Source organism: Strix aluco, chromosome 8 (assembly GCF_031877795.1).
Source record: "Strix aluco isolate bStrAlu1 chromosome 8, bStrAlu1.hap1, whole genome shotgun sequence".
NCBI classification, from domain to species: domain Eukaryota; kingdom Metazoa; phylum Chordata; class Aves; order Strigiformes; family Strigidae; genus Strix; species Strix aluco.
The window spans coordinates 29,802,862-29,825,927 of NC_133938.1; the positions used below are offsets into that span (position 1 = coordinate 29,802,862).

General features: G+C 52.4%; 3 protein-coding genes across 3 annotated transcripts; 2 read left to right on the plus strand and 1 right to left on the minus strand.

The window, feature by feature from the left end:
• The first annotated feature begins 644 nt into the window (after positions 1-644).
• LRRC52 (leucine rich repeat containing 52) lies at positions 645-5,014 on the plus strand. The gene is made up of 2 exons (XM_074833152.1): positions 645-1,506; positions 4,770-5,014. The coding sequence occupies exons 1-2, from the start codon at positions 882-884 to the stop codon at positions 5,012-5,014; spliced, it is 870 nt and encodes a 289-aa protein (XP_074689253.1). The 5' UTR covers positions 645-881.
• Positions 5,015-6,213: 1,199 nt separating this feature from the next.
• Positions 6,214-12,885, plus strand: MGST3 (microsomal glutathione S-transferase 3). Its single transcript, XM_074832909.1, has 6 exons — positions 6,214-6,293; positions 8,885-9,008; positions 10,383-10,456; positions 11,131-11,188; positions 12,231-12,303; positions 12,651-12,885. Exons 2-6 carry the CDS (start codon positions 8,892-8,894, stop codon positions 12,758-12,760), a joined length of 432 nt encoding a protein of 143 aa, XP_074689010.1. The 5' UTR covers positions 6,214-6,293; positions 8,885-8,891; the 3' UTR covers positions 12,761-12,885.
• Positions 12,886-13,094: 209 nt separating this feature from the next.
• ALDH9A1 (aldehyde dehydrogenase 9 family member A1) lies at positions 13,095-22,148 on the minus strand. Its single transcript, XM_074832908.1, has 11 exons — positions 21,824-22,148; positions 20,618-20,763; positions 19,366-19,495; positions 18,955-19,089; positions 18,285-18,481; positions 17,330-17,470; positions 16,398-16,586; positions 15,268-15,355; positions 14,749-14,890; positions 14,077-14,189; positions 13,095-13,966 (listed from the first exon to the last, which is right to left on the minus strand). Exons 1-11 carry the CDS (start codon positions 22,002-22,004, stop codon positions 13,872-13,874), a joined length of 1,557 nt encoding a protein of 518 aa, XP_074689009.1. The 5' UTR covers positions 22,005-22,148; the 3' UTR covers positions 13,095-13,871.
• Positions 22,149-23,066: the final 918 nt, after the last annotated feature.

Below are 23,066 nucleotides of genomic sequence, written 5' to 3' on the forward strand. Positions count from 1 at the left end.
GGGGCGGGGCCGTCTGAGGCGCCGGTGGGGAGCAATGGCGGCGGGAGCGGGCAGGGGGCGGCTGGTACAGCCCGGGGGGCGCGGCGCTGTTCCGCCCCCCTCGCTGCCCGCAGCGCCGGCCGCCGGGCTGCCCGCCGCCTCCGGACGGGCGCGGGGCGGCTTCCCGGGGCTGCGGGGGGCCGGCTGACCCTGCTGAGCGCTGCGCGGGCACCCACAGCCAGCGGCCCTCTGTCAGCGGCAGGGCAGGGCCCGCGGCAGAGGGGCGGGCAGGCGGAGGAGCACCGCGGCAAGCCAGCGGCGGGAGCTGAGGCGGCTTGAGAAGATTTGTCCTCAGTGAAAACGCCCCTGGAAGAATCTCCATAGCTGCCTCCTCCTGCCTCCCGAAGGGACACAAAGCCAGTCCAGCATCGCGCAGGGCTCTCTTGTTTAATCAGTACAAGTGACCACCTCTAGCAGTTTGACACCATTTGTGACAAAATTCACACCGTTTGCCCTCGCCCTGCGCAGTTTTGATGCTTTCACCCGACACATGCCTTCCCTGCACCGCCACTCAGCCAAAAGCGGCAGCCGCTCAGCCAGCGAGGTCACGGCACTGTCCCCGAAGCCGGGCAGCTCTTGCAAGCCGTTGACATCACAGAGGTGTCACCTGGCAGCAAGTGCGACATGGAGACCAGCCACCATTCTGCACTTGCCGATGTAGAAACCGGGCTCGGTTTCCAGGCAGGCACTCTGCCAAGGAGTCAGGTGAGTCACGGACACAAAGCGCTTCCCCGCAGCCTTGCAGCCGGACATCTCCTCGGCATGGCTGTGACGGTAACGCAGCTTGCATAGGGCTGCTTGCAGTCCCCAAAGGGGCTGAGCGGTCTGGAAGGTGTTAGACCATGTCTTCTTCGGGTAGATCACGGCCCCTGAGCCTCATGTTTCTTCTGGGGATGGGGATGGCATCGGAGAGGACCAGCTGCCCGAGCAGGTGTAGCTGTCAGTACCTGGAAGTGAACTGCACAGGGCAGCAGTTGCAGGAGTTCCCTGCGGCCATCCCGTTGGACACCAGGCAGCTGATTCTGGCGGCAAACAACGTGTCGTACCTGCCGGCAGTAGAATTGAGCTTCTTGGCTGATTTGGTCTATCTGGACTGCAGGAAGAACCTCTTGGGGGATGACCTGGATTTCACTTTCATTGGTGTGGCCAAGCTTGTCTATCTGGACCTCAGCTTCAACAACCTCACACAGGTCACCTTCACCACTTTCTCACACCTCCTCAGCCTGGTGGTGCTGAAGATCTCAGACAATCCCAACCTTGTGGCCATCGAGAAGGATGCTTTCGCCAATAACACCTGGCTGAGGCACCTGGATGTGAGCCGGACGGGCTTAACGTTCCTGGACACCAGCACTGTCCGGGACCTGCCCAACCTGAGGTTTCTGGGGCTCAGTGACAACCTGTGGCACTGCAACTGTTCCTTTTTGGATTTCATCACCTGGATGACAGAAAGCAACGTGCATTTTTCAGGTGAGGGCTGTGTGAGCAGGACCTCTCTCCTCCCTACTCCTGCAGGTCTATGTGGAATGGAGAGGGCCCTCTGTTCTCTTTCCCAAAACTTCAGCTCACAGGGCTGTGCCACTGCATGTCATCTGTAGGTCCCATCTTCTGGTGTTGCACAAAACACGGATCAGAGCAGCTGGGTTACACACACTCCACCCACAGAGTCACACTTGCTCACATCCTCAGGACAGTCAGGGAGGTGTAGCCTGTAGCTAGGACATTGCTGCTACTCTAAAACACCTGTCTCCAGCCTCAGAAGGTGTCCCTGTGCCTGCGAGTCACAGCACCCCATGGCTGCAGTGCCAAGAGTGAGGAGCCCAACGTGGCTCTGGGGAGATCTGTGCTGGGAAAGCTGCTGCTCTGAATTTCCTGCCTTGTCTCCATCTGCTCTGATCCTTTGGTGCTGCTACAGTATGTCTGTAGTGATCAGTTAACCACCCTCTCTCTGTGAAAATGCTCTCCTGCCTCTGTTCTGACCTGCTCGGGCAGCCTTTCCAGCCCTGAGCTCTCCACCATTCCAGTGCCCCCTTCACCTTGAACCTCCCGCTAGCCTCTTCCTGCACAACGTGCCTGGCCACCAGACCTCATTTGTGCAACTTCTACAGCAGCAACACTGCTCAATGCTGAACACAAAGCCGGGTTGAAAGCCAGTCAGCTCTTCTGCTCTCATCTCCCACTGACGGGGTCTCTGGGAAAAGTCTGGGTGGTGTGGAAGCCAGTGAGAGTTTAGCGGCTGACTTGTGTGGGGCTGTGATCACACCCTGCTCCCCACCAACCCACTTCTGTACATGAAAGGTGTATGCAATGCTCTTCGCCTTAAGAGCCCAGCAGCTGTTGTCCTAGGACAGATAAAAATTACAAATCCTTCAGCCTCCAGCTGTCACAGTGCTCCTCAGCCCTCAGAGCAGGTACTTGACTTATTCTATCATACTTTGACCCAATGCTCAGAAGTCAGCGAAGTTTGCTGTTCCCGTGGGAGCTCTACTTTGGATCCCAGATGAAATTTGATTGACAGAACACAAGCTGCGCTCAGAAAGGCGTCTGTATCCTTATGGCTGGGAAGATCTAAGTGTTGCCACTCTTCCTCCAGCACCCCAGAGCAAATTGGCTCTCTTTTAAGTTTTTTGAAATAAGGAATGTATGTGCAATGCAGGTGAGCGCTGAGTCCCATGGGGCTGTGGCAGCACAGCGCAGCTTGCTTCTGAATAAAAGCCATTTCTTGAAAACAGGGTCTCCAAAACTTCTTTCCTTACATCATCTGGGATCCCCAAATCAGCTGTTTCCTATCATATTGAGAGATTCTACAACTGGGCCGTGGACACCGAGCGTTCATGAGGCAGGGTAATCACTAGTTCCCAGGAAAACACTGGTCCCAAGGGCAGAGCGTTGTTCTGCAGCTGCAGCACAGGAACTCGATTTTTCCAAACTAAAGAGGAGAAACACAGCACAGCCCACACTAACAGAGAAAGCTGGGTTTTCAGTAATGCACAACACAATGGTGAGAGAGCGCTGCAAAAGAGAAGTTGTTTGAGAAAGTCTGTCCAGCAAATAAGAAAGGGCCCAAGGGGAGAAAAGGGAAGGGCAAATGGGAGCTGGTATTAGGACAGACCGAATTACGGATACCTCTGTGTCTTACTAGATGTACTAAGCTGCCTATAGAGAGCTAAGTTTTTTATTTTCCACATACAGCTTACAGGCAGTTATGGAACAGTGTAAAAAAGTACTGTTCTTAGCAGTAAGATTGGAGATAACACACTGAGCCCTGGCACAGGAGAACAAAGCTCACTGCAGGCCATTTGAGACGGTAGGAGTAGGAAAGGTGGTGGCAGCAAAGACTGGCAGTTTGAGTATGGATCCCTGCACTGCGCTCTGGAAAATGGGAAAGCCAAAGAAACCAGGGAGCCCATGGAGGCTGCTCCACTTCCCTGCTCTGTTGGGCTTCGCTGTGTCCTGGCGGGAGGCTGTGGGCGAGTCCACAGGAGGCCGTGTGCCTCCCGGGACTGGCGTGAGGGCTGCGCAAAGCTTTCACGCTGCTGGGAAGTGTACACAGGCTGGACACCTCATGTCACAAACACCTGCCTGCCTTTAGTCAGGGAAAGGCAGCTCCCTCTTCATCGGGACTAGGCGGCCCTAAGCCCAGGGTTGTGACAGGAGCTGACAGCTCCAGTGCAAAGGGATTTTGGGACAAAGCCCTGAAATCTGCTGCAAGCAGATCCCCATCCTGGCCTTAAAAAAGCTGCTGCTGCTTCACAGAATGGCTCTGCACCCGTGTTTTGTGCTCAGCTGGATCTGTGCAGTTTAGGGGCTTATATGAAGTTTCCCAAATCAAGATGGATTTGGGTAGCAGAGAGATAAGAGCTCTCCAGTTATACTCAGAGCAATGAGAGATACCAGCATGAACAACCACTGCAGCTACATCACTCAGTAATATACGATATAATATAATGTAATACAATATAAATCCCCTGTAGCTTGTTCCTCTCCACTGCTGCCTTTCCCTCTGGCCCATCCATCCAGCACATCAAGCAGTGCCCAGCCCGTGTCTGGCACAATAACTGCGTCTGGTCCTGCAGAGGAAGGAGAGGGCCAGGGCTGAGAGCACACTGTGCTTCTACAGACACCAAAAGGGGACAGTGCTTTGAGCACGCTCGGCCTTCGCTAGCTTCAGAGGGAAAAGCCGGCGTCTGTTTTATCGCTGCATATATTACAATACGACAGGGTATAGTCGTTATTTCAGTGGAACTGAATCATTGATGAGTTTCCTCTTCCTCCCTCACAGAGAAGGCGAGGCTGTGTCTAACTGCAAACCACCCGAGCTGTCAAATGCGCACAAGCCTCATTATTCCAGCATAATTTAGGCTGTATCACTTCAGAGGGTGTTCGAGATTAAAAAAAAACAAACACAAGTGCTCTTATATTAAAATAAAAGTGCTCAGTCAGCAGAGATGAACAGTGCAGAGACAGCAGTTTGCCGCAGTGGCATGATCAAATGGGCAATATCTTCCTATGGAGGCGACACTACAGAAATCACTCTGGCAACCTGGCAATTGTGGTTTGGCAGGGGTTTGCCTGTCTGATTTTACCTAAGCCACAGAGGGAGAGGGGTGTCAAGTCTGTAGACGTTTTTCAGGAGTTTATCAAACTCCTCCATCATTTTTCTAGCAGGACTCCTGTTCACTAATGCTTAAGACACAGGCAAGAGAGTCTTACTTCTGCTTTTCCCTCTGCAGATGCTGACAACATCACCTGCTACACCCCAGAAGGCCTGCGTGCCCTGAAAATGCCTGCAGTGGAGGCACAGCTCCACTTCAACTGCCTGACCCAACTGTACAAGCAAGACTACATCTTTCTGTGTCTCATTGGCTTCTGCATATTCTTTGCCGGCACCGTAGCAGCCTGGCTGGCTGGCATCTGTGCTGTCATCTATGAAGTCCACACTTCAAAGCGGGAGGAGGAGGAAGACACAGTCACTTAAGATCAGCCCGACAAATCCTACTGAATGCCCATCGTGGGAACTAAAGGCAGGCCCTTCCTGCCCGATTTCCCACATTATGTCCCAGTCTAGATGCTATTTTTTTGAAGTGAAATAAAACTGCAAGAGAAGAAATTCTCTGTGCTCCAGTTTCACTCAGTGTGCTACCTCCAGTCGGGACTCAGGACCCTGGAAAAATATTCATTTGGGGGGGGGCGCATGAGAGATGCGCAGTGCCAGGCATTTATACTCCCGCTTTACTATGAGACTACAGAAGAGCAGGGTCATAGGGACCAGCTTGAAGAGGTACGATCTGAAACATGGGAAAGGCCCCAGCACTTGGCTGCAGTCAGGGAGCTCACCAAGGCCTTTCTCGCCAGAAAGCCCAGCAGAGCTTATTGGGACCAGCCCAGATAACTTACTGGAGCCCCAGGGAATCCAAGAACTTTCTGCTGTGGAAAGGCAGGTAGGTGAGCAAAGAGATTAAAACCAGGACTTTAGGGGCCTGGGATCCCAGTGAGTCCTGCTTTCTTCCCTGTTACACCTGCAACAGCAAAAGACACCATCTGTCCCCCGGACCCTCTCTACCTCCATTGTTTTACGAACATTTACAGAACTGGAATGTCTAGCTCCAGTTTTGTATCACATATCCCTAAACCAGGATTTTTTTTAAATGTAAAAAATAGTGCTTACACACATTCCAAGTATTCTTGGAAATGGCTTGTGTTTCAATGCCACAGTCCCAAGGTTGCATATACAGGCCAGAATAAAGGGAGATGTAAATAAGATCCTTCATATCACTAACACTGGTAATTGCCAGGAGAAGTATCTGCTTACGTGACCGAGCACAGCGGCTCCACGTGTGAAACACTGGCTTCTTCATCCGATACTAGCAGGGTCTGCTGAAAGAAAAGGGAAAAGCAAGGGAAGGTTTCAGCAAGCATGGTATAAATGACCACGCTGTCTTGGAGCCGTTAAACTGTAGGCTGCGAATCAAAGCTGGAATCTTTGTCTTGGGTATAATCGCTCGGATAAAAAGGTTGAGGGGGACATGGCAGCGCAGCCTGCTGAGGGTACGTGCGTGCTGGGGACACGGGTGCGGCACTGCCACGGCAAATTCAGCCCAAAACACGAGTAGCTGCCCCCCAGGGAGCTCAACCGCGACCTCCCCCCGCCCCGCCCCGCCGGGGCCCCGCCTGCGGGCGGTACCGGGGGCAGAGCCGGCCCCTCTCCCGGCTCCTCTCCCGGCTCCGTCCCGCTGCGTCCTGGGCCGCGCCAGAGGGTGAGTGTGGGCCGGGGGCCGGAGCGAGCGCTGTACATGCGTGTTTGGGGTGGTTATCGGAGAGAGGGTGAAGAACAGGCATCAGTCGCTGTGGCCCTGCGGAGGCCTGACTTCCCCTTTGTCCCTCCGGCTGCGGGCTCCCGGGGAAGGCGCATGCGGGGCGCGGCGGGGCCCTGACCGCACCCCGGCCCGCTCGGGCAGAGCCGGGCCCCGCAACGCTGACGGGGAGCTCAACCTCGGGGCTGAGCCTGGACCGGGCAGGAGGCTCTCCGGGCTAGAGAGCGGGCCTGGGTTTGTACCTGGTAGTCCAGCCAGAACCCACGCGTGGGTCTGCGCAAGGAGACTCAGTTTTGCCGATTCATAATAACTGTTAGTGTTAGGGCAAGCTTGGTAAGAACCCCTGTTCTGGACTAAAACCACCCCCGGAGAGCTCTGCCGCTACAGCTCCCAGGCTGTGCCACGTTATGCTCCACAATTTCTTGGTCGTGTGGCTCTGGCCTGAAACATTGCTGCAAGGAAGATAGAAATTCAGCCTTGTGCACCGCGCCAGCGCCTGTCAGCAAAGTCCTCGCAGCTGCGGACAAAGGTTGCTGAAACAGGGCACCAGAATCCGGAAACAGCCGCAAGGCGTGCAGGCGGAGAGAGGCTGAAAGTCCTGTTGACTTTGGAGGGCTTTATATGGCTCCAGATTATTAGAGCAAAGGCCTGAGGTACAGTTTTATACCAGTAGTGTAAGAGTAGTAGCTTTATAATACACTTGGCTTAATGCTTTGCTGTGCTCTTTGCTGCCGAGATAAAACCTCAGATTATAATTTAGTGCTGTGAAGATAAAATGCCGGGTCCCTGCTGGCAGGCGGGTGTTCTTCATCAACCGTGTAATTTGAAGGGGGAAATGTGACCATCAACCTGCTCTACTGGGTGGGAGGGTGTTATATTTTCAGTGTGACAGACGCTAACCTCTATTACACGTGGGTGCAGCTGACTTTTCTGCATTACTTTAGGTTTTCGGTTTTCTTATTGATAATTGTTTACCAAACTTCATGTGGACAGAGCTCACCTTGCTCCGTCAGTAGTAATCCCTTTGCAAATGAGAAATAAACCCCTCTAGTCCCTGAAGATCTCTCGTGAGGGGTGCTGGCACTGCTGCAGTAGGCAGGCTGTTTGCAGCAGTTCCCTGAGGTGGCCCGTTTTCCCCCACACTGACAGGTTGTGCTGGTGGGGCAGTGCAGGAGACACCAAAACCTCCCTACATCGTGGAGGCACCAGATGGAGATAGGCCCCGGCTGGGGTTTGGTTTGGAAATAGGCCCTCGCTGGGGTTTGGTTTGGAGAGGGAATCGCCTCAGTGCTGGAAAGGGGTCCCTGCTGTCTTCTGCTGTGATGCACGATGCAGCGCCGTCTTGGGTCACGCAGACATCTGAGGTTTGGGATTGTGCAAGAGGACCCGTGCCAGATGGTCGTGGGGAGGGGCCCTTGTGCTCACTTGCAGCCAGGGAGGGTGCTGGGAGTCAGGCAGCTCCCAGCAGCGCAGGCTGATGGCAGGTCCAGCAGATGGGGAGCAGGAAAGAGGGAGACGTGCTGCAGGACAGTGTGGTGGAGGCTGCTGCTCCCGTCCCAGGCCCGTGCGAGGAGGCGCAGAACTGTTAAATGCAAACCGGATGGGCCCTGGTGTCTCCTGGCCCGCAGACTTGCTTGTGGAGGTGTTGTTAAACACCAGGAGCTGCGCGTTGCTGGCGGCTGTTTGCTGACTTGTGACTCCAAGAGGGTTCCTTGAAGCTGTGGCGGTGAGCATCACTCATCTGGCTGGTGCCTCTTTACCGAAAAGGTTCAGTTATTATTGCTTTTGTGGTGGGGTTTATTATTATTTTATGTAAGGATGACCTTAGTGGTACAGACTAACCATTCATGTGGCCCAGCTCCTTTCAGCTCAGGGGATATCTGAGCCAGTTTGTGTTTGTCTGTATTACAATTCCCAACTTGCCTCTTATTCCCAGAACTTGCCCAGTTTCCCCCTGAATTTCCAAAAACTACCTGCATTCACAACACCCCTTGGCAGGGAGTTCCACGGGTCTGTTTCCCACTGCATGAAAAAACGCCTCTCTTGCTTTCTTTCCAATCTGTTCCCTGACTTCATTTGGTGGCCCCTAGTTCTGGTGTTGGAAGTGGCCATGAACAATCAGTTTCTGTCCAGCCCTACAGAGCATCCCTGCAGGCACAGCCCTGTGTCGGTGAGGCTGCGGGGCTCCGCCAGCCACAGCCAGAGCCGCTGGGACCTACCGTGGGCCGTAGTCCTGCTCTGAGCCGGAGGCTGGACTGGGGTCCTCCAGCCACCGCCTCCCACCAACATGTAGGTGATTTTAAGGCTTGCTTGACAGGAACTGAGCAGAGCGCCCTTGGTTTGTGCTGATTGATACCCAGCAGGTGCCAAGAGGTGAAAATTCCCCAACTCAGCATTTCTCTCTCCCTTCAGCCAGTCCCTGTGCTGGGAGGTCTTGGGTCCATGCTCAGCAACTCTTCCATACACACGTATCTGCGAGCTGCTGCTTCTCCAGTCACACCCCAAAATAGTAACGGGCTCTCTTTCTCTGACAGCACCAAGATGGCTGTTCTCTCAAAGGAGTACGGCTACGTCATCCTGACGGGGGCTGCCAGCTTCGTCTTGGTCACGCACCTCGCGGTGAAAGTGGCCAAGGCCCGCAAGAAGTACCATGTGGAGGTGAGTGCTGAGGGAACAGGAAGGTTGGAGCTGGTCTGCGGGGGATGCTGCAGACAAGCTAGGTGACACCTTGCTTATTTTGGGGTGACTTGGTGACATTTCCTGCCCCACCACACGGATGCACAAGGGATGGAGCTGCTGTTCTGGCTCTCCAGACTGGAGCAGATGGCATGACAGAGCTCGGGGTTTGGGACATGAGGTGCTTGGCACAAAGCTGAGACAGTGAAAGCACAAGGCTTTGAGCTTGGAAACGGTGATGAGCAAGAAACCGCACAGCCCTTTTTCCCTGCAAAGGCTGATGCAGTGCTGGGGACAAAGGGGCTGTAGTGGAACAAAAAGAAAAAAGGAGGGTTTCTTAGACTCAGGGGGAACATGTGAGCCCTATCTCTAGGAGACCCAGAGTGACCTTCCCTCAGCATCCATTGAGGAGCCTTTGGGCTGGGCAGGGCGGGGGGCTGGGGGGGCGACATCCTGTTGGTGAGTCAGGGCGATGGCACGCAGAGGCGGCTGTGCCTTGGCTCCGAGCACAAACACTCTTTTCCCCACGTCACTCAGGGACGTGACAGGCAGGGGTGGGCGCAAGGACAGCCCTGGGGGTGTGCTGCAGGCCCTGGGTGCCTCTTGGGGTGACCCCACTCCTGCTGCATGAAGTCAGGATTACAGCAAACGCACCCCCGGCGTGCGGTGCACCCAGCATTGGATTTCAGGCTCAGGGAAGCCTCTGTAGCCCAGCAGCGGCTCTGGCTGGCTGCTCGGCTCTGCGGTGGGGAGACAGGCACTGTCCTCCCACGCTGTTCCTGGGGGACGGGCTGCTGCCAGCTCCCTGGAGGAGACGTGGGGGCACATCCTCGGTAACGCTGCCTTGCTCTCCCTTCCCGAGAGGTGGGATTTAAGGGAGGTCACCCAGTGCCTGGCTATCTTCTGTCCCCAGCTCTGGGGGACAGTCAGGTTGCTCAGGGAGTTCAGGAAGGGGCCTGGGGCAAGCAGCAATTTCAACAAAGCATTTGCAGGGCACGAGGCAGAAGACGGGCTCTAACTTGCCAATTCAAGCCATATATATATATATTTATTTATATTTATATATATAAAGCACCTATCACCATATTGATAAACGTTCTTTGGAACCACTCTGACAGCAGAGGTAAGAACAGGAGTCAGCCTGTTCGTACCTCAGCACTTCTGTTTCCAACCAATTTAAAAAAAAAAAAAAATAAAAGCCACAAGACTTTGCTTGTAAGCACCCAGGCAGCACTGAGCTCCCTGGGAAGAGGTGCTGCAGGGCACGCTCCTTGCTGCTGGCGAACACCAGGCTCCCAAGCCCAGATTGCACTTGCTCATATTTCGCTGCTGGTTTTTTTTTTTTTCTTTTGTCAGTATCCAACCATGTATAGCACTGATCCCGAACATGGGCATATATTCAACTGCATCCAGCGTGCACACCAGAACACGTGAGTAACACATATGAATGCAGGCTTTGAAAACACACAGGGCTGCAAAGCAGGGCCTACAGCTGGAGACTCGCTGCTGCCAAGTGCTTAGGTTCAGGCTCAACGCTTGAGGAGAACACACAACTGTGTAACATTTCAAGGCCGTGCTGGCTCCTTACCATGCCTTAAACCACGAGACAAGATTGTGAAGCAGCCTCCTCTTCCGAGTGCCCAGCTCTTTGCCTCCATGGGTGGATCTTAAGACACTAGAAATCTTGTTTCCAGAAGAGCCTGGCTGGGGGCTTGCGATGTGGTGTGCTGCCCAGGTCTCCCTGCGGAGGGGCCTAAGTCCACCCAGCTGCTGTGGACTGGGTTGCAACATCAGCAGGGTGCTGGGAGGAACAACTGCCCCTGGGTTAGCTGGTGGTAAGTGGTATTTAGCAGTGGCTTTGGGCATAAAACAGAAAGAGTGGGTGGGTGGTGGCCTCAGAGAGAGGCACAGATGGGGGGAAGTCCCTAAAAGTCTGTGCATGCTCAGATTCCTTCTTTCCTCCATCTGTGGCCACAGCATCAAGCATGGAGACTCGTAAGTCAGGCCCAAGAGAGACCTTGGCAGGGGTTGCTTCTGCGTTTCTAGAGCTTCCTCTTTGTAAGCACCTTGAGCACAAACACAACCTCCTCACTTTTATTTTCAGACTGGAAGTTTACCCCGCCTTCCTGTTCTTTCTAGCCACTGGTGGAATCTACCACCCGGTAAGTGACACTACAGTGTGGGTCTGCATGGCTGAACTCTGCTCTTGCTCCCTGACTTGGGGAGGGCAGGGGCAGTAGGCCAAGCTAGCCCCTTGGGAGGCAGCAGGCTGCTTCACTAGCCACATCACACTTCATAACTGTGCCCCTTCTGAAAACAGCTGTAGAAGGTTTTATGCAGGGGAATCACAAGTATTAATAAACTCATTACTGCTGCTTCAGCTTTAGACCCCTTCCCTTCCCCTAAGGGTGCCTGGTCGGACAACCTGAAGCATTTGCAGCCTCCAATCTGCAAGTGGGGAGGGTCCCTCTGACCCTGCTGGTTCTTCCAAGCCCTGCAGGGTCCTGCTGGGCTTACAGCAGTGCTGCTCAGCAGCTGGCTGTGAGGAGGACAGGAACCCTTCCCCCTCTTCATAAAGAGTTTATCTGATGAGAATAGATGGGGAAGATGGTCATCTTCCCACTCGCTTCCACCACCCAAGGAGGTGTGTGCAAAGGATCAAAAGAAGCCTGGATTATTTTTCATTAAAAGATGTAGACGACTCATGAGGAGGCAGGCATGTGGGAGAGGCCAATACCAGTAGCTCGCTTTTTGCCACCAATAGACAAATTGGGTCCTTCTGAGCAGCATAGGCAAACCTGGCAAACTGGAGCCACGTTGCAGCAAGCTCTAACTTCAAAGTGGAATTTTTCATCCTCCAAAATCCTGGCACTGGTCTAGCTCACCAACTGGACAGTGGTGAAATAAGATTCAGCACCTGCTGCCTGCATGACTTAACCATTCCTTGCTTGGGAAGAGTTGTGCTGTAGAAGAGCAAGGCTCTGCAGCAGATCGCATGCTCCCTCCCCATGAAAGTGACTCACCACTCACCCTGCATGTGCATCAGCCACCCGCCTCCCCCAGGCTGACACCCAGTTGCCCCAGCAAGGTCAGGACCCGTGCTGGAGTGGGTGCTCACTTCTCTGAAGCAGGGCTGCTGTTAACAGCTAAGCACATGCAAGTGGCAAGTCTCCAAAACCTTTAATGCTTCTCCTTTATCTCCAGCGGGCTGCCACAGGGCTTGGCATGGCCTGGATCCTGGGGAGAATCCTTTATGCCTACGGCTACTATACGGGAGGTAAGTCTTTACCCTGCAGCACAGGGAGGTGTGTGAAAACTCAAGTCTCGTACAGTGGCCTCAGGGCTCTTTCCTCCAGCTCCCATCAAGGAGGCAGCATAAAGCTTCCACTCAGGGTGTGGAGAGAAGGGTGCAGGGCCAGAGTGGTAACTCTGCAGTACGCTTCTGCTCCGAGGAAGAGAACTAGTCTAATAATAGCACAGACTGAGGGCAGTACATGGCCTGAGCCGGTGCCTGCTGTTTTGCCTTGAGGTTTATCTCTAATTCCTGCTCCGTCTTTAATTTTTGGGATGGGCTCGTCTTTCAGTGATGGGCTGCTGAACTGACAAAACATGTCTTTTTTCCAGATCCAAAAAACCGAAGGAGAGGGACCATTGGTTCAGTTGCACTCATCGGGCTGGTGGGCACAGGTGTGTGTTCAGCCTGCCAGCACCTCGGCTGGCTCTGCCGGGACTAACTGACCAGCACCATGGCTGCCTGGAAAACGAAAGGGATTTTTCTTTTCTTTTAGAACATTTCACTTCCTTTATTTTTTCTTTTCTCCTCATTCAATAAAATAAAGTTGTCAATTCTGTATTTTCATTCTAAAGTTATAGAGGGCTTTCTTAAGAATTTTTGCAGAATGCTAGACAACTCTGGTTTTGTAGGACTACAGAAATCTGTCCCTCAAGCAGCGATGTTCTAGTTTTTATGATTTTAGTGACCAAAAAGCCATCTTGCAACCTGTTTAACCCGTACGGCAGCAGCCCTATTTCTGGACCCCTCAACTCATGTCACTCTGCGATAAGATGTTCCAGAGTTAATGTTTATTTGATTGCTAAAAAGAGATGTAGGCAAACATTTAAAGTTGTTGTTTCATCATATTTAAAAGGAACAGTAGGTCTACAGGAAGGAAGTCAAATAGCTTTCGTTTAAGAGCAGCAGCACTCTATCCTATGCTTGCTACCGCTCTGGTTCTGCTCCATACTCAGTGTGTGGAGATGATTCTCAAGGCCATCCTGGTCCCAGGCAGCATCAGCTAACCATCCCCACAGTATTTTGTCCCACTTTTGAAGTGAGGTACAGATAGAAAAAAACAAAACTTGTGTTTACAAGGGGGCTAGAGGGAATAAACAATCCTACCCTTAAGGCTTTTACGTAGTTGGAGAACAGACAGAGGCTATAGCTACAGGATACTGATCTGTCCAAGGTCTCATATGTGCACTGAGTAGGGTCATACTTGTTAAGAAGCCAAAACTGAAGTTGACTGAGCGTGGAAGGCAATGGGGTTCAAGGCACACAAGCCTCCAGTAACACCCACATAGCTGCACAAGCTGCTGCTGCAAGCTGTAGTGCTGCTTCCTACTCTGAGGTTCCCATCCTCCACCAGACAGGACAGAGCAGGCCCCCAGGCTGAGCCCTGTGTGTACATTCCCCTTTGCAGGAGCAAGATGGCTAAATGCTGCTCCAGCATGATCCCCCCCCAGGCACTTACAATTTTAGAGCACTTTATTGCTGTGTAAAAGATCCATATCTCTAGCTGACAGGCAAGAACTGGCTGATGCTCCCTTGAGCAGGCTCCAGAGCCACTAAAACACAGACTCCACGTCACCCATCTCCACACAGACAGTCTTCAGCTGCGAGTAGTACTCCATGGCTGCCCGCCCATTCTCTCTGCCAAATCCTGCAGGGACAAGCCAGAAGTGAGAACACAGCTCCAGGCAGTCCCAGGTGCCCCTCATACCCCCTGTAACCACCATGTAGTCATACCAGGGAAGGTCAAACAGAGCTCACCTGATGCCTTGTATCCTCCGAAAGGTAGCTCCACAGGGCTGATGTTGTAGTTGTTAATGAAGCACATCCCAGCCTTGAGAGCAGCCACTACTCTGTGAGCCTTCTGGATATCCCTGCAGGAAAAGGGCAATCAGCTGGATGCCTTCCCATTCATCCCCTCCTCCTCTGCCACCTGACATCCCATAGAGAAAGGCCAGCAGGTCGCAGCGATGTTTGGAGCCCAATCTGCCCTGCTCTCTCTGCCTGCTCAAAGGATGCAGCACCTTTTCGCAAGGACACTCAAAACTGCATTTGACTTGAGAGGGCAGGACAAGGACACCGCCAAAGCAGACTACGGCAAGCGGCCAGCAGCCATCTTTGTGCACTTTCAGCAGCGTGGCAGGCTCCTGGTGCACGTCTCCCAGAGATGCAGGAAGGCAGGCAGCAGGCCAAGCGCAGGCTGGAAGGAGTCTGAAGGACAGCTGGGCCCACCTAACCCTTCAGGAAAAACTGGGAGGAGATGTGCAGTCATTTACAAAGTTCCCTCTTGGCAATACCTTGCTTCAACTTTTCTGGGAGAGGATATCCATGCCCAAGCCAGGCACTGCAAGAGGAGCATCAAGATGCTGCAGTATTTTCCTTCTCCTCCCCTCTCTAGACCATTTCCACACCAGCCACGCTACTCAATTATACCTGGTGAAGACACCACCTGCCAGGCCAAATTTGGTGTTGTTGGCTCTCTCCACAACCTCCTCCTCTGTGTCAAATGGCAAAATGGACATGACAGGCCCAAAGATCTCTTCCTTCACACAGGTCATGTCATCCGTGCAGTTCCCTGGAAGCAAGGCAGAGCACACACGCTTCAGGAGGAAGAGCCAGCAGCACAGCCTGGGCATTCAGCAGCCCACACAGCCTTTGGACAGCACTCGGCACCGCACAGCCTGCCCGGCTCAGCTAGCGGAGCAGCAAGTCCCATCCTGCATCTTAAGGCAGCCAAGGCACAAACTGTATGTGCCCTGTCAGACCTTCCAACAGCATAGATTTCTCTGGATGCGGTTCTTGGGTGCCTCAACTCTCCCTAGTACACGCGTATGAGTGCCTGTCCACACTGCGGACATGCACAGAGACTGGTTAGTCTGAACACAGCTTTCTCTAGAAGAGACTCAGTAACACCCACATAGACCACAGTACCGTGAATAGGAAGGATCGTACCTAACACACAGGGTTGCATGTAATAGCCATTCTTCAGCTTGGGGTCATCTGGCACGTACAGGTCCCCACCACACAGCACCTCTGCCCCCTGAAAAAGAGCCAGGCAGAAGGTATGCAGGCATGTCCAGGGGCATCCTGCCCAGCTGCCACAGCTCCGGCTGGCCGATACTCCCGGATGGATTTACAGGCCTACCGGACAAACCGTGCCCATGCCCTCCCCGGAGCCTCTCCAGGACAGGACTGCTGACAGAGCATCACTGACAGATCAGGGTCAAGGGGTGAGACCTATCCTGAAAGTCCAAACAATGCTGGTTTGAGGTGCAACTGCCACAGGAGCCACTGTAGGTTAGAGGGAAGCACCTACAACCAGGAGCAGATCCTCAGCTGGTATCACATTAACTTCCACATCTTCACACGGTGTGAATTGCCTCATTAGCAAATCAATCAGTCCCTTAGCACACCACCTGGCAAGAAACACCTACTTCTATCAAACACACACTTCAGAGATGGGGATTTCTCCTCTCATTCCCCACATCCGTTTCCAAATCCTTGTCTAGCTCTCCTGGCTTTCACTCACAGTTCCCCTTCTCCAGCCCATCCTCAAGCTGGCTACGCCTACTCATATACCTAGCACTGACATTTAAACCATCTCTACACTTTATAATAAAACCTGGAGAAAAAAAATGAAAAAGCCTGGGTAGATGTCACTGCTCTTAGAGAGACTGTTTCCAACAGCCTGTAAATTTGGCCTTTGATCCTTAGTAAGCTCTTTCTTCAACCAACAAAACTGGAACACAAATGAGACAACAGCAAAGTATGCAAGGTGTCAGCACAACTTAGAACCAGCTCAAACATTGTGGATTATCACGTTTTACACGCTGCCATGCTGGGTACCTCATAACCTCTAAAACTTAACAACATCAGGATATGTCACCTTCAATGCTGATTCAGAGATGTGCAGTGGGCCACTTTTAATCCAGTAGCCCAAGACATCTATCAAGTAATTCAGCCACAACAAAAAAACAGCTTAACTGGAAAGACGTGGGGCAGGAAAGCAGCTGCCAGTCTCTTGTGTCTAACAACAGAGAAAGACATTTCAGGGCAGCCACAAGGCAGCATCACAATCTCACCTGCTCCTTCGCCTGCTTGATAAAGCCCTGGACACGATCCAGGTGGGGCCGGTTGATGAGGGCTCCCATCCGTGTGTCTTCCAGAAGCGGGTCTCCAATTTTGATTTTCTGGGTGCGTTTCACCACTTCCTTTGTGAAGACATCCAGGATCTTCCTCTCCACGAACACCCGCGTGCCATTGCAGCACACCTGGGATACAGGACAGGCTGCTCAGAATAAGACACACAGCACTCTACAGTCCTTCCCTGCTTGTGTCCTGCTACAGAGGTGCTCAGAAAGGCCCTTCCACAGCTGCTAAAAGAGCTAACTTGTCCCTGGGGACAAAGAAGACTCCGTTACCCTGCTGCTCATGATTGCACTGAACAGTCCATGCTGGACATAGCAGTACTGATGCCACCAGGTGGCAAAAATGCATCAAGTCACCAGCAGAAGGGAACTCGAGCTGAGTTTTCAGTTCCCAGAGATGGTCCGGGTAAACCAATTTGCCAGCAGGATTACACAAAACCTGCAGCACCTGTGGAGATCTCAAATTTGGAATGGACAGAGCCCCACAGGCCTGTGGCTCAGCGCACCGGACTGAAACCTGCTGCCCCTCTAGAGGACATAAGCACACCTTCTTCCAAGCATTGTGTGCCTGACTGGAGCCCAGGGCACAGGGGCAGCTGCTCTGAGCTGGGTACTGGGTGTCAGAGAGGCTCCACTTCTGGGAAGGACAGGGCATTGGCTAAGGTACCCTCTGCTGGGACACCCTGCACTGGCTTCTGCAAGGGCGTCCCTTCTGATCCCTGGTGACACTGCACAGGGAAACGTGTGGCAAGATGGGAGCTTCAGGGCACCTCTCATCATTCAAGGTGACAGGCTGGCTCAGCTGCCCAATTCTCAAACCACCCCTCCACACTGGGGAGAACCGCTCCTGCCCTGCGGACACAAACCTCGCCCTGCGTGAGGAAGTTGGCCATGAGGGCTCCATTCACAGCGTTCTCCAAAGCACAGTCCGAAAAGATGATAAGGGGGGATTTGCCCCCCAGCTCCAAGGTGACTGGTTTGATCCCTTTAGCTGCCATCCCCATGATCTGGTACAAATAAGGACAGAAGGGACAAGTGACCCACTGGCAAAGAGGAGGCTGGTGGAGGGAGGTAAGAGAGACCCAAAGGGAGAGCTTCTGCAGGGCCCTTCACCCACAACAGAAGCAGCACGAAGGGCAAGCTGGGGACAGAATCAGAGAGTTTGGGGTTTGATTTCTTAAAAATAAAAGCAACAAAACCTGAGAAGTCATTTGCAGGAAGTCTCGTGCTCAGCGTAAGCCCAGAGGACATCTGTAACTGCATCTGTGTCACTGCACCCCACAGGTACACATGTGTAAGGAGAGTTCAAGGGGCACTATTTCCCCTCTTTCAAATCAGAATTTATTTTTAGAAGTCCTTTTACGGACTTCTCATTTTTTAAAGAATAAATTGAGGGCAAGAAATTCACAGAAACTAACCTGCTGCTTAAAAACAGGTTGTATGCTGCTAAACTGAACTATTACGGCCAGAAATGCTCACACATTTTCCCAGTGCTTCTCTGTTTTACATACCCTCCTCCCCACACAGATACCCCACTTTAGCAGCTCAAAGAATTCACTGCAACCGGGGCTAAACAAGTGAAGACGACCAAGGGGCTCTCCCAAAAGGACCCAGTGCCTGAGCCTGTGCCCAACAGGCCAACTGGAGCCCCAGTGTAACCCTGTATGCACAAGCTCCTTGCTCAGACCCAAAAATGCCAACTGGCACCCCATCTTTACAAGCCTCATGCACAAAAACTCAAGAAGGTATCGACATCCACAGCACACCTGGAAGGCTGGCGCTACAGACCCCTTGTGTCCTTGAGTGTGAAGGTGCCTTTACCTTGATGCCGGTTGGCACACTGCCAGTGAAAGAGATTTTGGCCACATCTGGGTGATGACAGAGGAACTGGCCTGTGGCTGCTCCACCCTGCACCACGTTGAAGAGCCCCTTGGGCACACCGGCCTCTGTGAAGATCTCTGCCAACCTCACCACCGTAAGGGGGGTGAAGGGAGAGGGCTTGAAGACCATTGCATTGCCTAGAATCCAGACAGAGGCAAGGTTAACAGCCAAACTGCTTTAGGGAGAAGAACAAAAAAACAAACAAACCCCCCACCCCACACAACGAGTTTGTCTCAACAGATCCCAGAAGATCCTCCTGAGGGAGGAGGAAACAGTTTCAGCTGAACACTGCAACTGGGGAAAGGGAGGAACTGCACCTTCCTGCTGAAAAGGGCTGGGGGAGCTGGGCTGCTGCAGACATTTCCAGAGACCTTCCTCATCTGGGACAAAGCCAAGCGATCAGCCTTTTCCCTGCCCCCTTCACATCTGCTGTGTTCCCACTTCCATTTCCTCTCCCTTCCTGCCAGAGTAACAGCTTGAAGGTCCTGCTGATTCTTCAACACCTCCTTCAAGGAAATCTTAGGCTCTATCCTCTAAATCACTTCCTCCCCGCCCCGCAGGATCATTTGGCTTTAAAGAGAAGGTTGCATGGGCAGAGGGTCTCCATTACCGCAAGCCAAGGCCGGGGCAGCCTTCCAGCAGGCAACCTGGAAAGGGTAATTCCAGGCTCCAATCCCAGCACACACCCCGAGGGGCTCTCTCCGAGTGTATCCAAAGGATCCCCCGGGAAGTTGGATGTGTTCACCTGTGAAGAAAAAAAAGCAGCCAGAAGGTAGAGAAGAGCAAAGTCCCTTCCTGTCTTATCAGAGCCTCAGGGACCAGATCCCACTTTGACTGGGAACAACACAGAGCATGGCAGCATTAGGTAGAGATCTCTGAAAATCCTTCCAAGATTTTCAGAAAAACGACTAGTTATCTCTTGGAGAAATCAACAGCAAAGACAATCTTGTGCCCTGGAAGTTACCAGGGATCACAAGTGGCAGGACAGAGAGCAAAGAGCAAACTCCAGTAACGTTCTCACCAGCTAGAGATCCTGCCAGTCCTGCGTAATACTCCAGGCACTGCCAGGATATGTCAATGTCCACTCTGGCTTCAAAGATGGATTTGCCATTGTTAATGGTTTCCAAGGTGGCAATTTCTTCTCTTTGCTCCTGTGAGAGGCACAGGACAGTGACAGCATGTTAGAGAAGCCTGTAATAGAACTCCACAAGGAGACAGCTACTTCTCAGGCAAGTCCCAAACGAGGCTCTGCCTCTGCCATCAGCAAGCCAGGCTCTGCCATAAGAGGCTGTTGTCTCTAAAAGGTACAGTCCCAATTGCTAATTATCAGTTTCCCAGTGGTGACTGAGCCCAGGGGAATGTCAGAATGTCGGACAGCTGCTGGGGTTCACTGCTAGTCCAGTCTTGCTTAACATCCCTGTTTATCTAAAAGATGAACAAACCTGAACTTAGAAGCCAGATGGCAAACAATGATTAGAATTCACTGAACTAAAATGGGAGTAACTGCAAACAGAAAGTTCAGAATGGATCCAGATGTCTTAGTGGAGGACAGACAAAGCAACGTAGCTGGGAAACATCCCTTAACAGATGATCTCCCAGGCAGAAATATTACCCTGCTGCAGAAGTCTGGCAAAAGCAGAAATCTGGCAGAAAGAAAAGTTTTCTCATCAATATACACACTGGGGAAAGAAGGTCTGGTTTGTTATAGGTTTGAGCCTCCATGGGGATTAACATCGATGTCCAAGAACATCTTATCTCACAATGCAGCTTGTCATAAAGCTAGTTTATTTGTATCCTCTCTCTCCCATGTGTCTTATCTGGCATCTAAGATAAAAACCATCATTCCTACATTTTTTTACTGCTAAAACAAGACACACTCCAATCACGTGACAATAGCGTCCAACAATTCAAAAGTTCAAAAACGTGACAGTTATGCAATCTCAGCTTTGCAATCATGTGCAGTGAAACTTAATCTTTGGACCTGTGAAAAGAAGTACAAGCCCTGCAAGATCTCAACAGATGGCTTCAGTTTTATGTCTTCTAACAGAATTAAGCAGAGAAGGTACACACTGGCCTTGAATACAGTGATAAGACCGAAGCCCTGCCCAAGGCAACCTACTGTCTCTTCTGGTCAAAGGTGGGTGTTAACTCCTGCGTTCCTCCTGGAGCGCTGAAGTCCTGCTGGAAGCCCCCAACAGCCACATTAGCCCACAAGAAAGCTCAGAGACAAAACCACCCCTCTCCAAATGAGGAGGCGAGCTCCCACAACATACCCGAATAATTCTGGCAGCCTCCAGCAGCACCCTGCTCCGCTCCATGCCAGACATCTGACTCCATATTTTAAAGGCAGCCTTTGCACTCTGCACAGCCAGATCGACCTCCTTCTCCCCAGAGGAGAGCAGCTTGGTTATCACTCGACCTGGGCACATTTTAAATAAGACAGAAACGTCAGAAAAGGGGCACAGAAGAATATGGTTTATCTTGCATCAAAACCCAAAGACTTCAGTCCAGCCACCTATACCAGGCTACAGAACTCCATGCTATAGTTCCCAATGGTTTGTAATCAGCTAGAGAAGAGGTGCTGCAATTCAGCTGGTCTGAATTAAAAGACCTGCCATCCTCCACAGTCATGTTCTAGTTACTAATTAGCTCCATTTGTTATAAAATTCCTCCATTTCCTACTGGAGTTTGTTATACTTCTGCCACCAGCTTCAGGACTCTGTTACACAGAATCATCTAGGTTGGAAGGGACCCTGAAGATCATCTAGTCCAACCATTAACCTAGCACTGACAGATCCCAACTACACCATATCCCTAACCCTGGCTTCAGCAATCAAGGATAACAAGAAATGTTTCTATAAGTATGTCAGTAGCAAAAGAAAGATCAGGGAGAGTATCCATCCCCTGCTAGATGCAGGAGGAAACATGGTAACAAGTGACGAGGAGAAGGCTGAGGTGCTTAATGCCTTCTTTGCCTCAGTCTTTAATAACAAGACTAGTTGTACTGAGGGAATCCAGCCTCCTCAGCCAGAGGACAGAGACTGGGAGAACGATCCCCCCGCAATCCAGGAGACAGTCAGTGACCTGCATCACATTCCTTGAAGTGATTCTGCTGAAATCCAGGTATCTCCAATTAAAAAAATAATAATTAGGTTTAGAAATGTTTAAATCATGTCCTTTACCAAGATCAGGCACTGCTCAATTTTTTGTCTGCCTGAGAGCCAGAGCTGATTTCTGCCAAAAACTCTCGATGACAGGCTTGTGCTGCAGGAGGCAAAACGCAGCCGCTAAAACACTTGAGGACGCCTGCACAGGCGGCATCAAACACCATCTGCTCGGTGAGGCCGATGTGGGCGGCTGGGAGAAGCCGAAGGCACCCGGCCCTTGCAGGCAAATACCAAGGAGGCAGCTCCCGGGCACCGGCCCTGCGCCTCCGCGCAGGCCTAACCCCCCACCCCGAGCAGGCAGCAGGGCGGTACCTGTGGCCGGCTCGTACACATCCTCGGCCTGACCTCCGTCGGCGGGTTGAACTCGGGCACCTGCCCGGTAGTTGAGGGGCTGGTGGATGGTGACGGTACCGGTAACGCTGCTCATGGCGAGGCTGGGCCGGAGGGCGCAGAGCTGGGGCAGGAGGTTCAGCAACCGGGACCGCGCCAGCATCCGCTGGGCCGGCGGGAGGGGGTGAGGGGAAGCGGTGGACTAGGGAAACCCCACAGGAGAGGAGATCCTTCCCCGAGGGGCGACGCGACGCGATACACCCGTAGGGCCCCGCTTTTACCTCAGGGCCGCGGGCCCCGCCCCACCCCGGCGGGCACGCATGCGCGTGCCCGCCGGGGTGGGGCGGGGCCCGCGGCTCTGTCCAGCGCTCGGCCTCCCCCTAGCGGCTCGGAGGTCGCAGCCCCCCCCCCCCCCCCCCCCCGCCCCTTAAAACTTTTAAAGGTTTCGGTAAATTGTTAATATTCGCGAAGAATAAGTGGATACGTACAAGCGAAAGGCGGAGCTGCAGCAAAGCAAACGCCCACGGGCATATTTTACCATGGGTGTATTTCACAGAGCTTCTGAAGACTTCCTCGAACAGCTGCGGGCAGGGACAGGACACGAGATCACGCTGCAATTTGTGTAAAGGACAAAACGAAGCAGAAACGAACAGGTCTACGGCTGCGTGTGAGATGATCAATGGAGCAAAGGATGAGCAGCAACACATGTGAATTACCACTCGCTGCATCACCAGCTGGCAGTAGTTAAACCCCCTCAAAGATGTGACTGCAGTTGCAATTTATCTTAAGAGAAACATGCAGCTTTTTTTTGTTTTTTTTTTTTTTGTTAAAGTTATCCATGAAACAGAACCAAGAACATCCTTTTTCCCTCCAAAACAGAGTCTTCCTGTGGTTGTAAAGTTGTTTGACATTCAGACCTTTCAGTGGTAGAGGTTAGGAAAGCTCTTCTCCTGTTTGTTACAATGATTAACCACTACTGTATCAAACAAACGACAGCAGAACGCAACCAGCATACAGCAACAGATCAATAATTTTCAGGTAATGTTTAGATGTGCAAACGCTTCCCTCCCCAGACGACAAAGCCTGGTGTGATGCAACGTGTGCAGATTTGCTGAGGGTGCAGTTTCCGACAGCAGCAGGGCAGGTTACTGTACCGCACCTAACGCGTCCGAAGCCATGGAGGCGTAGTTTGTCGCTACGCTGGATGAGACGTGGCTGCCTTAGT

What these genes read in the sequence shown, in the direction of transcription:
- MGST3 (XM_074832909.1), top strand. Translation starts at nt 8,892, where the DNA reads ATGGCTGTTCTCTCAAAGGAGTACGGCTACGTCATCCTGACGGGGGCT. An exon ending in CAGCGTGCACACCAGAACAC is followed by an intron (nt 10,457 to 11,130) that starts GTGAGTAACACA and finishes TTTTATTTTCAG; the next exon opens with ACTGGAAGTTTACCCCGCCT. An exon ending in CTGGTGGAATCTACCACCCG is followed by an intron (nt 11,189 to 12,230) that starts GTAAGTGACACT and finishes CTTTATCTCCAG; the next exon opens with CGGGCTGCCACAGGGCTTGG.
- LRRC52 (XM_074833152.1), top strand. Translation starts at nt 882, where the DNA reads ATGTCTTCTTCGGGTAGATCACGGCCCCTGAGCCTCATGTTTCTTCTG. An exon ending in AAGCAACGTGCATTTTTCAG is followed by an intron (nt 1,507 to 4,769) that starts GTGAGGGCTGTG and finishes TTCCCTCTGCAG; the next exon opens with ATGCTGACAACATCACCTGC.
- ALDH9A1 (XM_074832908.1), bottom strand. Translation starts at nt 22,004, where the DNA reads ATGCTGGCGCGGTCCCGGTTGCTGAACCTCCTGCCCCAGCTCTGCGCC. An exon ending in TGTGTACGAGCCGGCCACAG is followed by an intron (nt 20,764 to 21,823) that starts GTACCGCCCTGC and finishes AAATGTGCCCAG; the next exon opens with GTCGAGTGATAACCAAGCTG. An exon ending in ACTGGCAGGATCTCTAGCTG is followed by an intron (nt 19,090 to 19,365) that starts GTGAGAACGTTA and finishes TTTTCTTCACAG; the next exon opens with GTGAACACATCCAACTTCCC.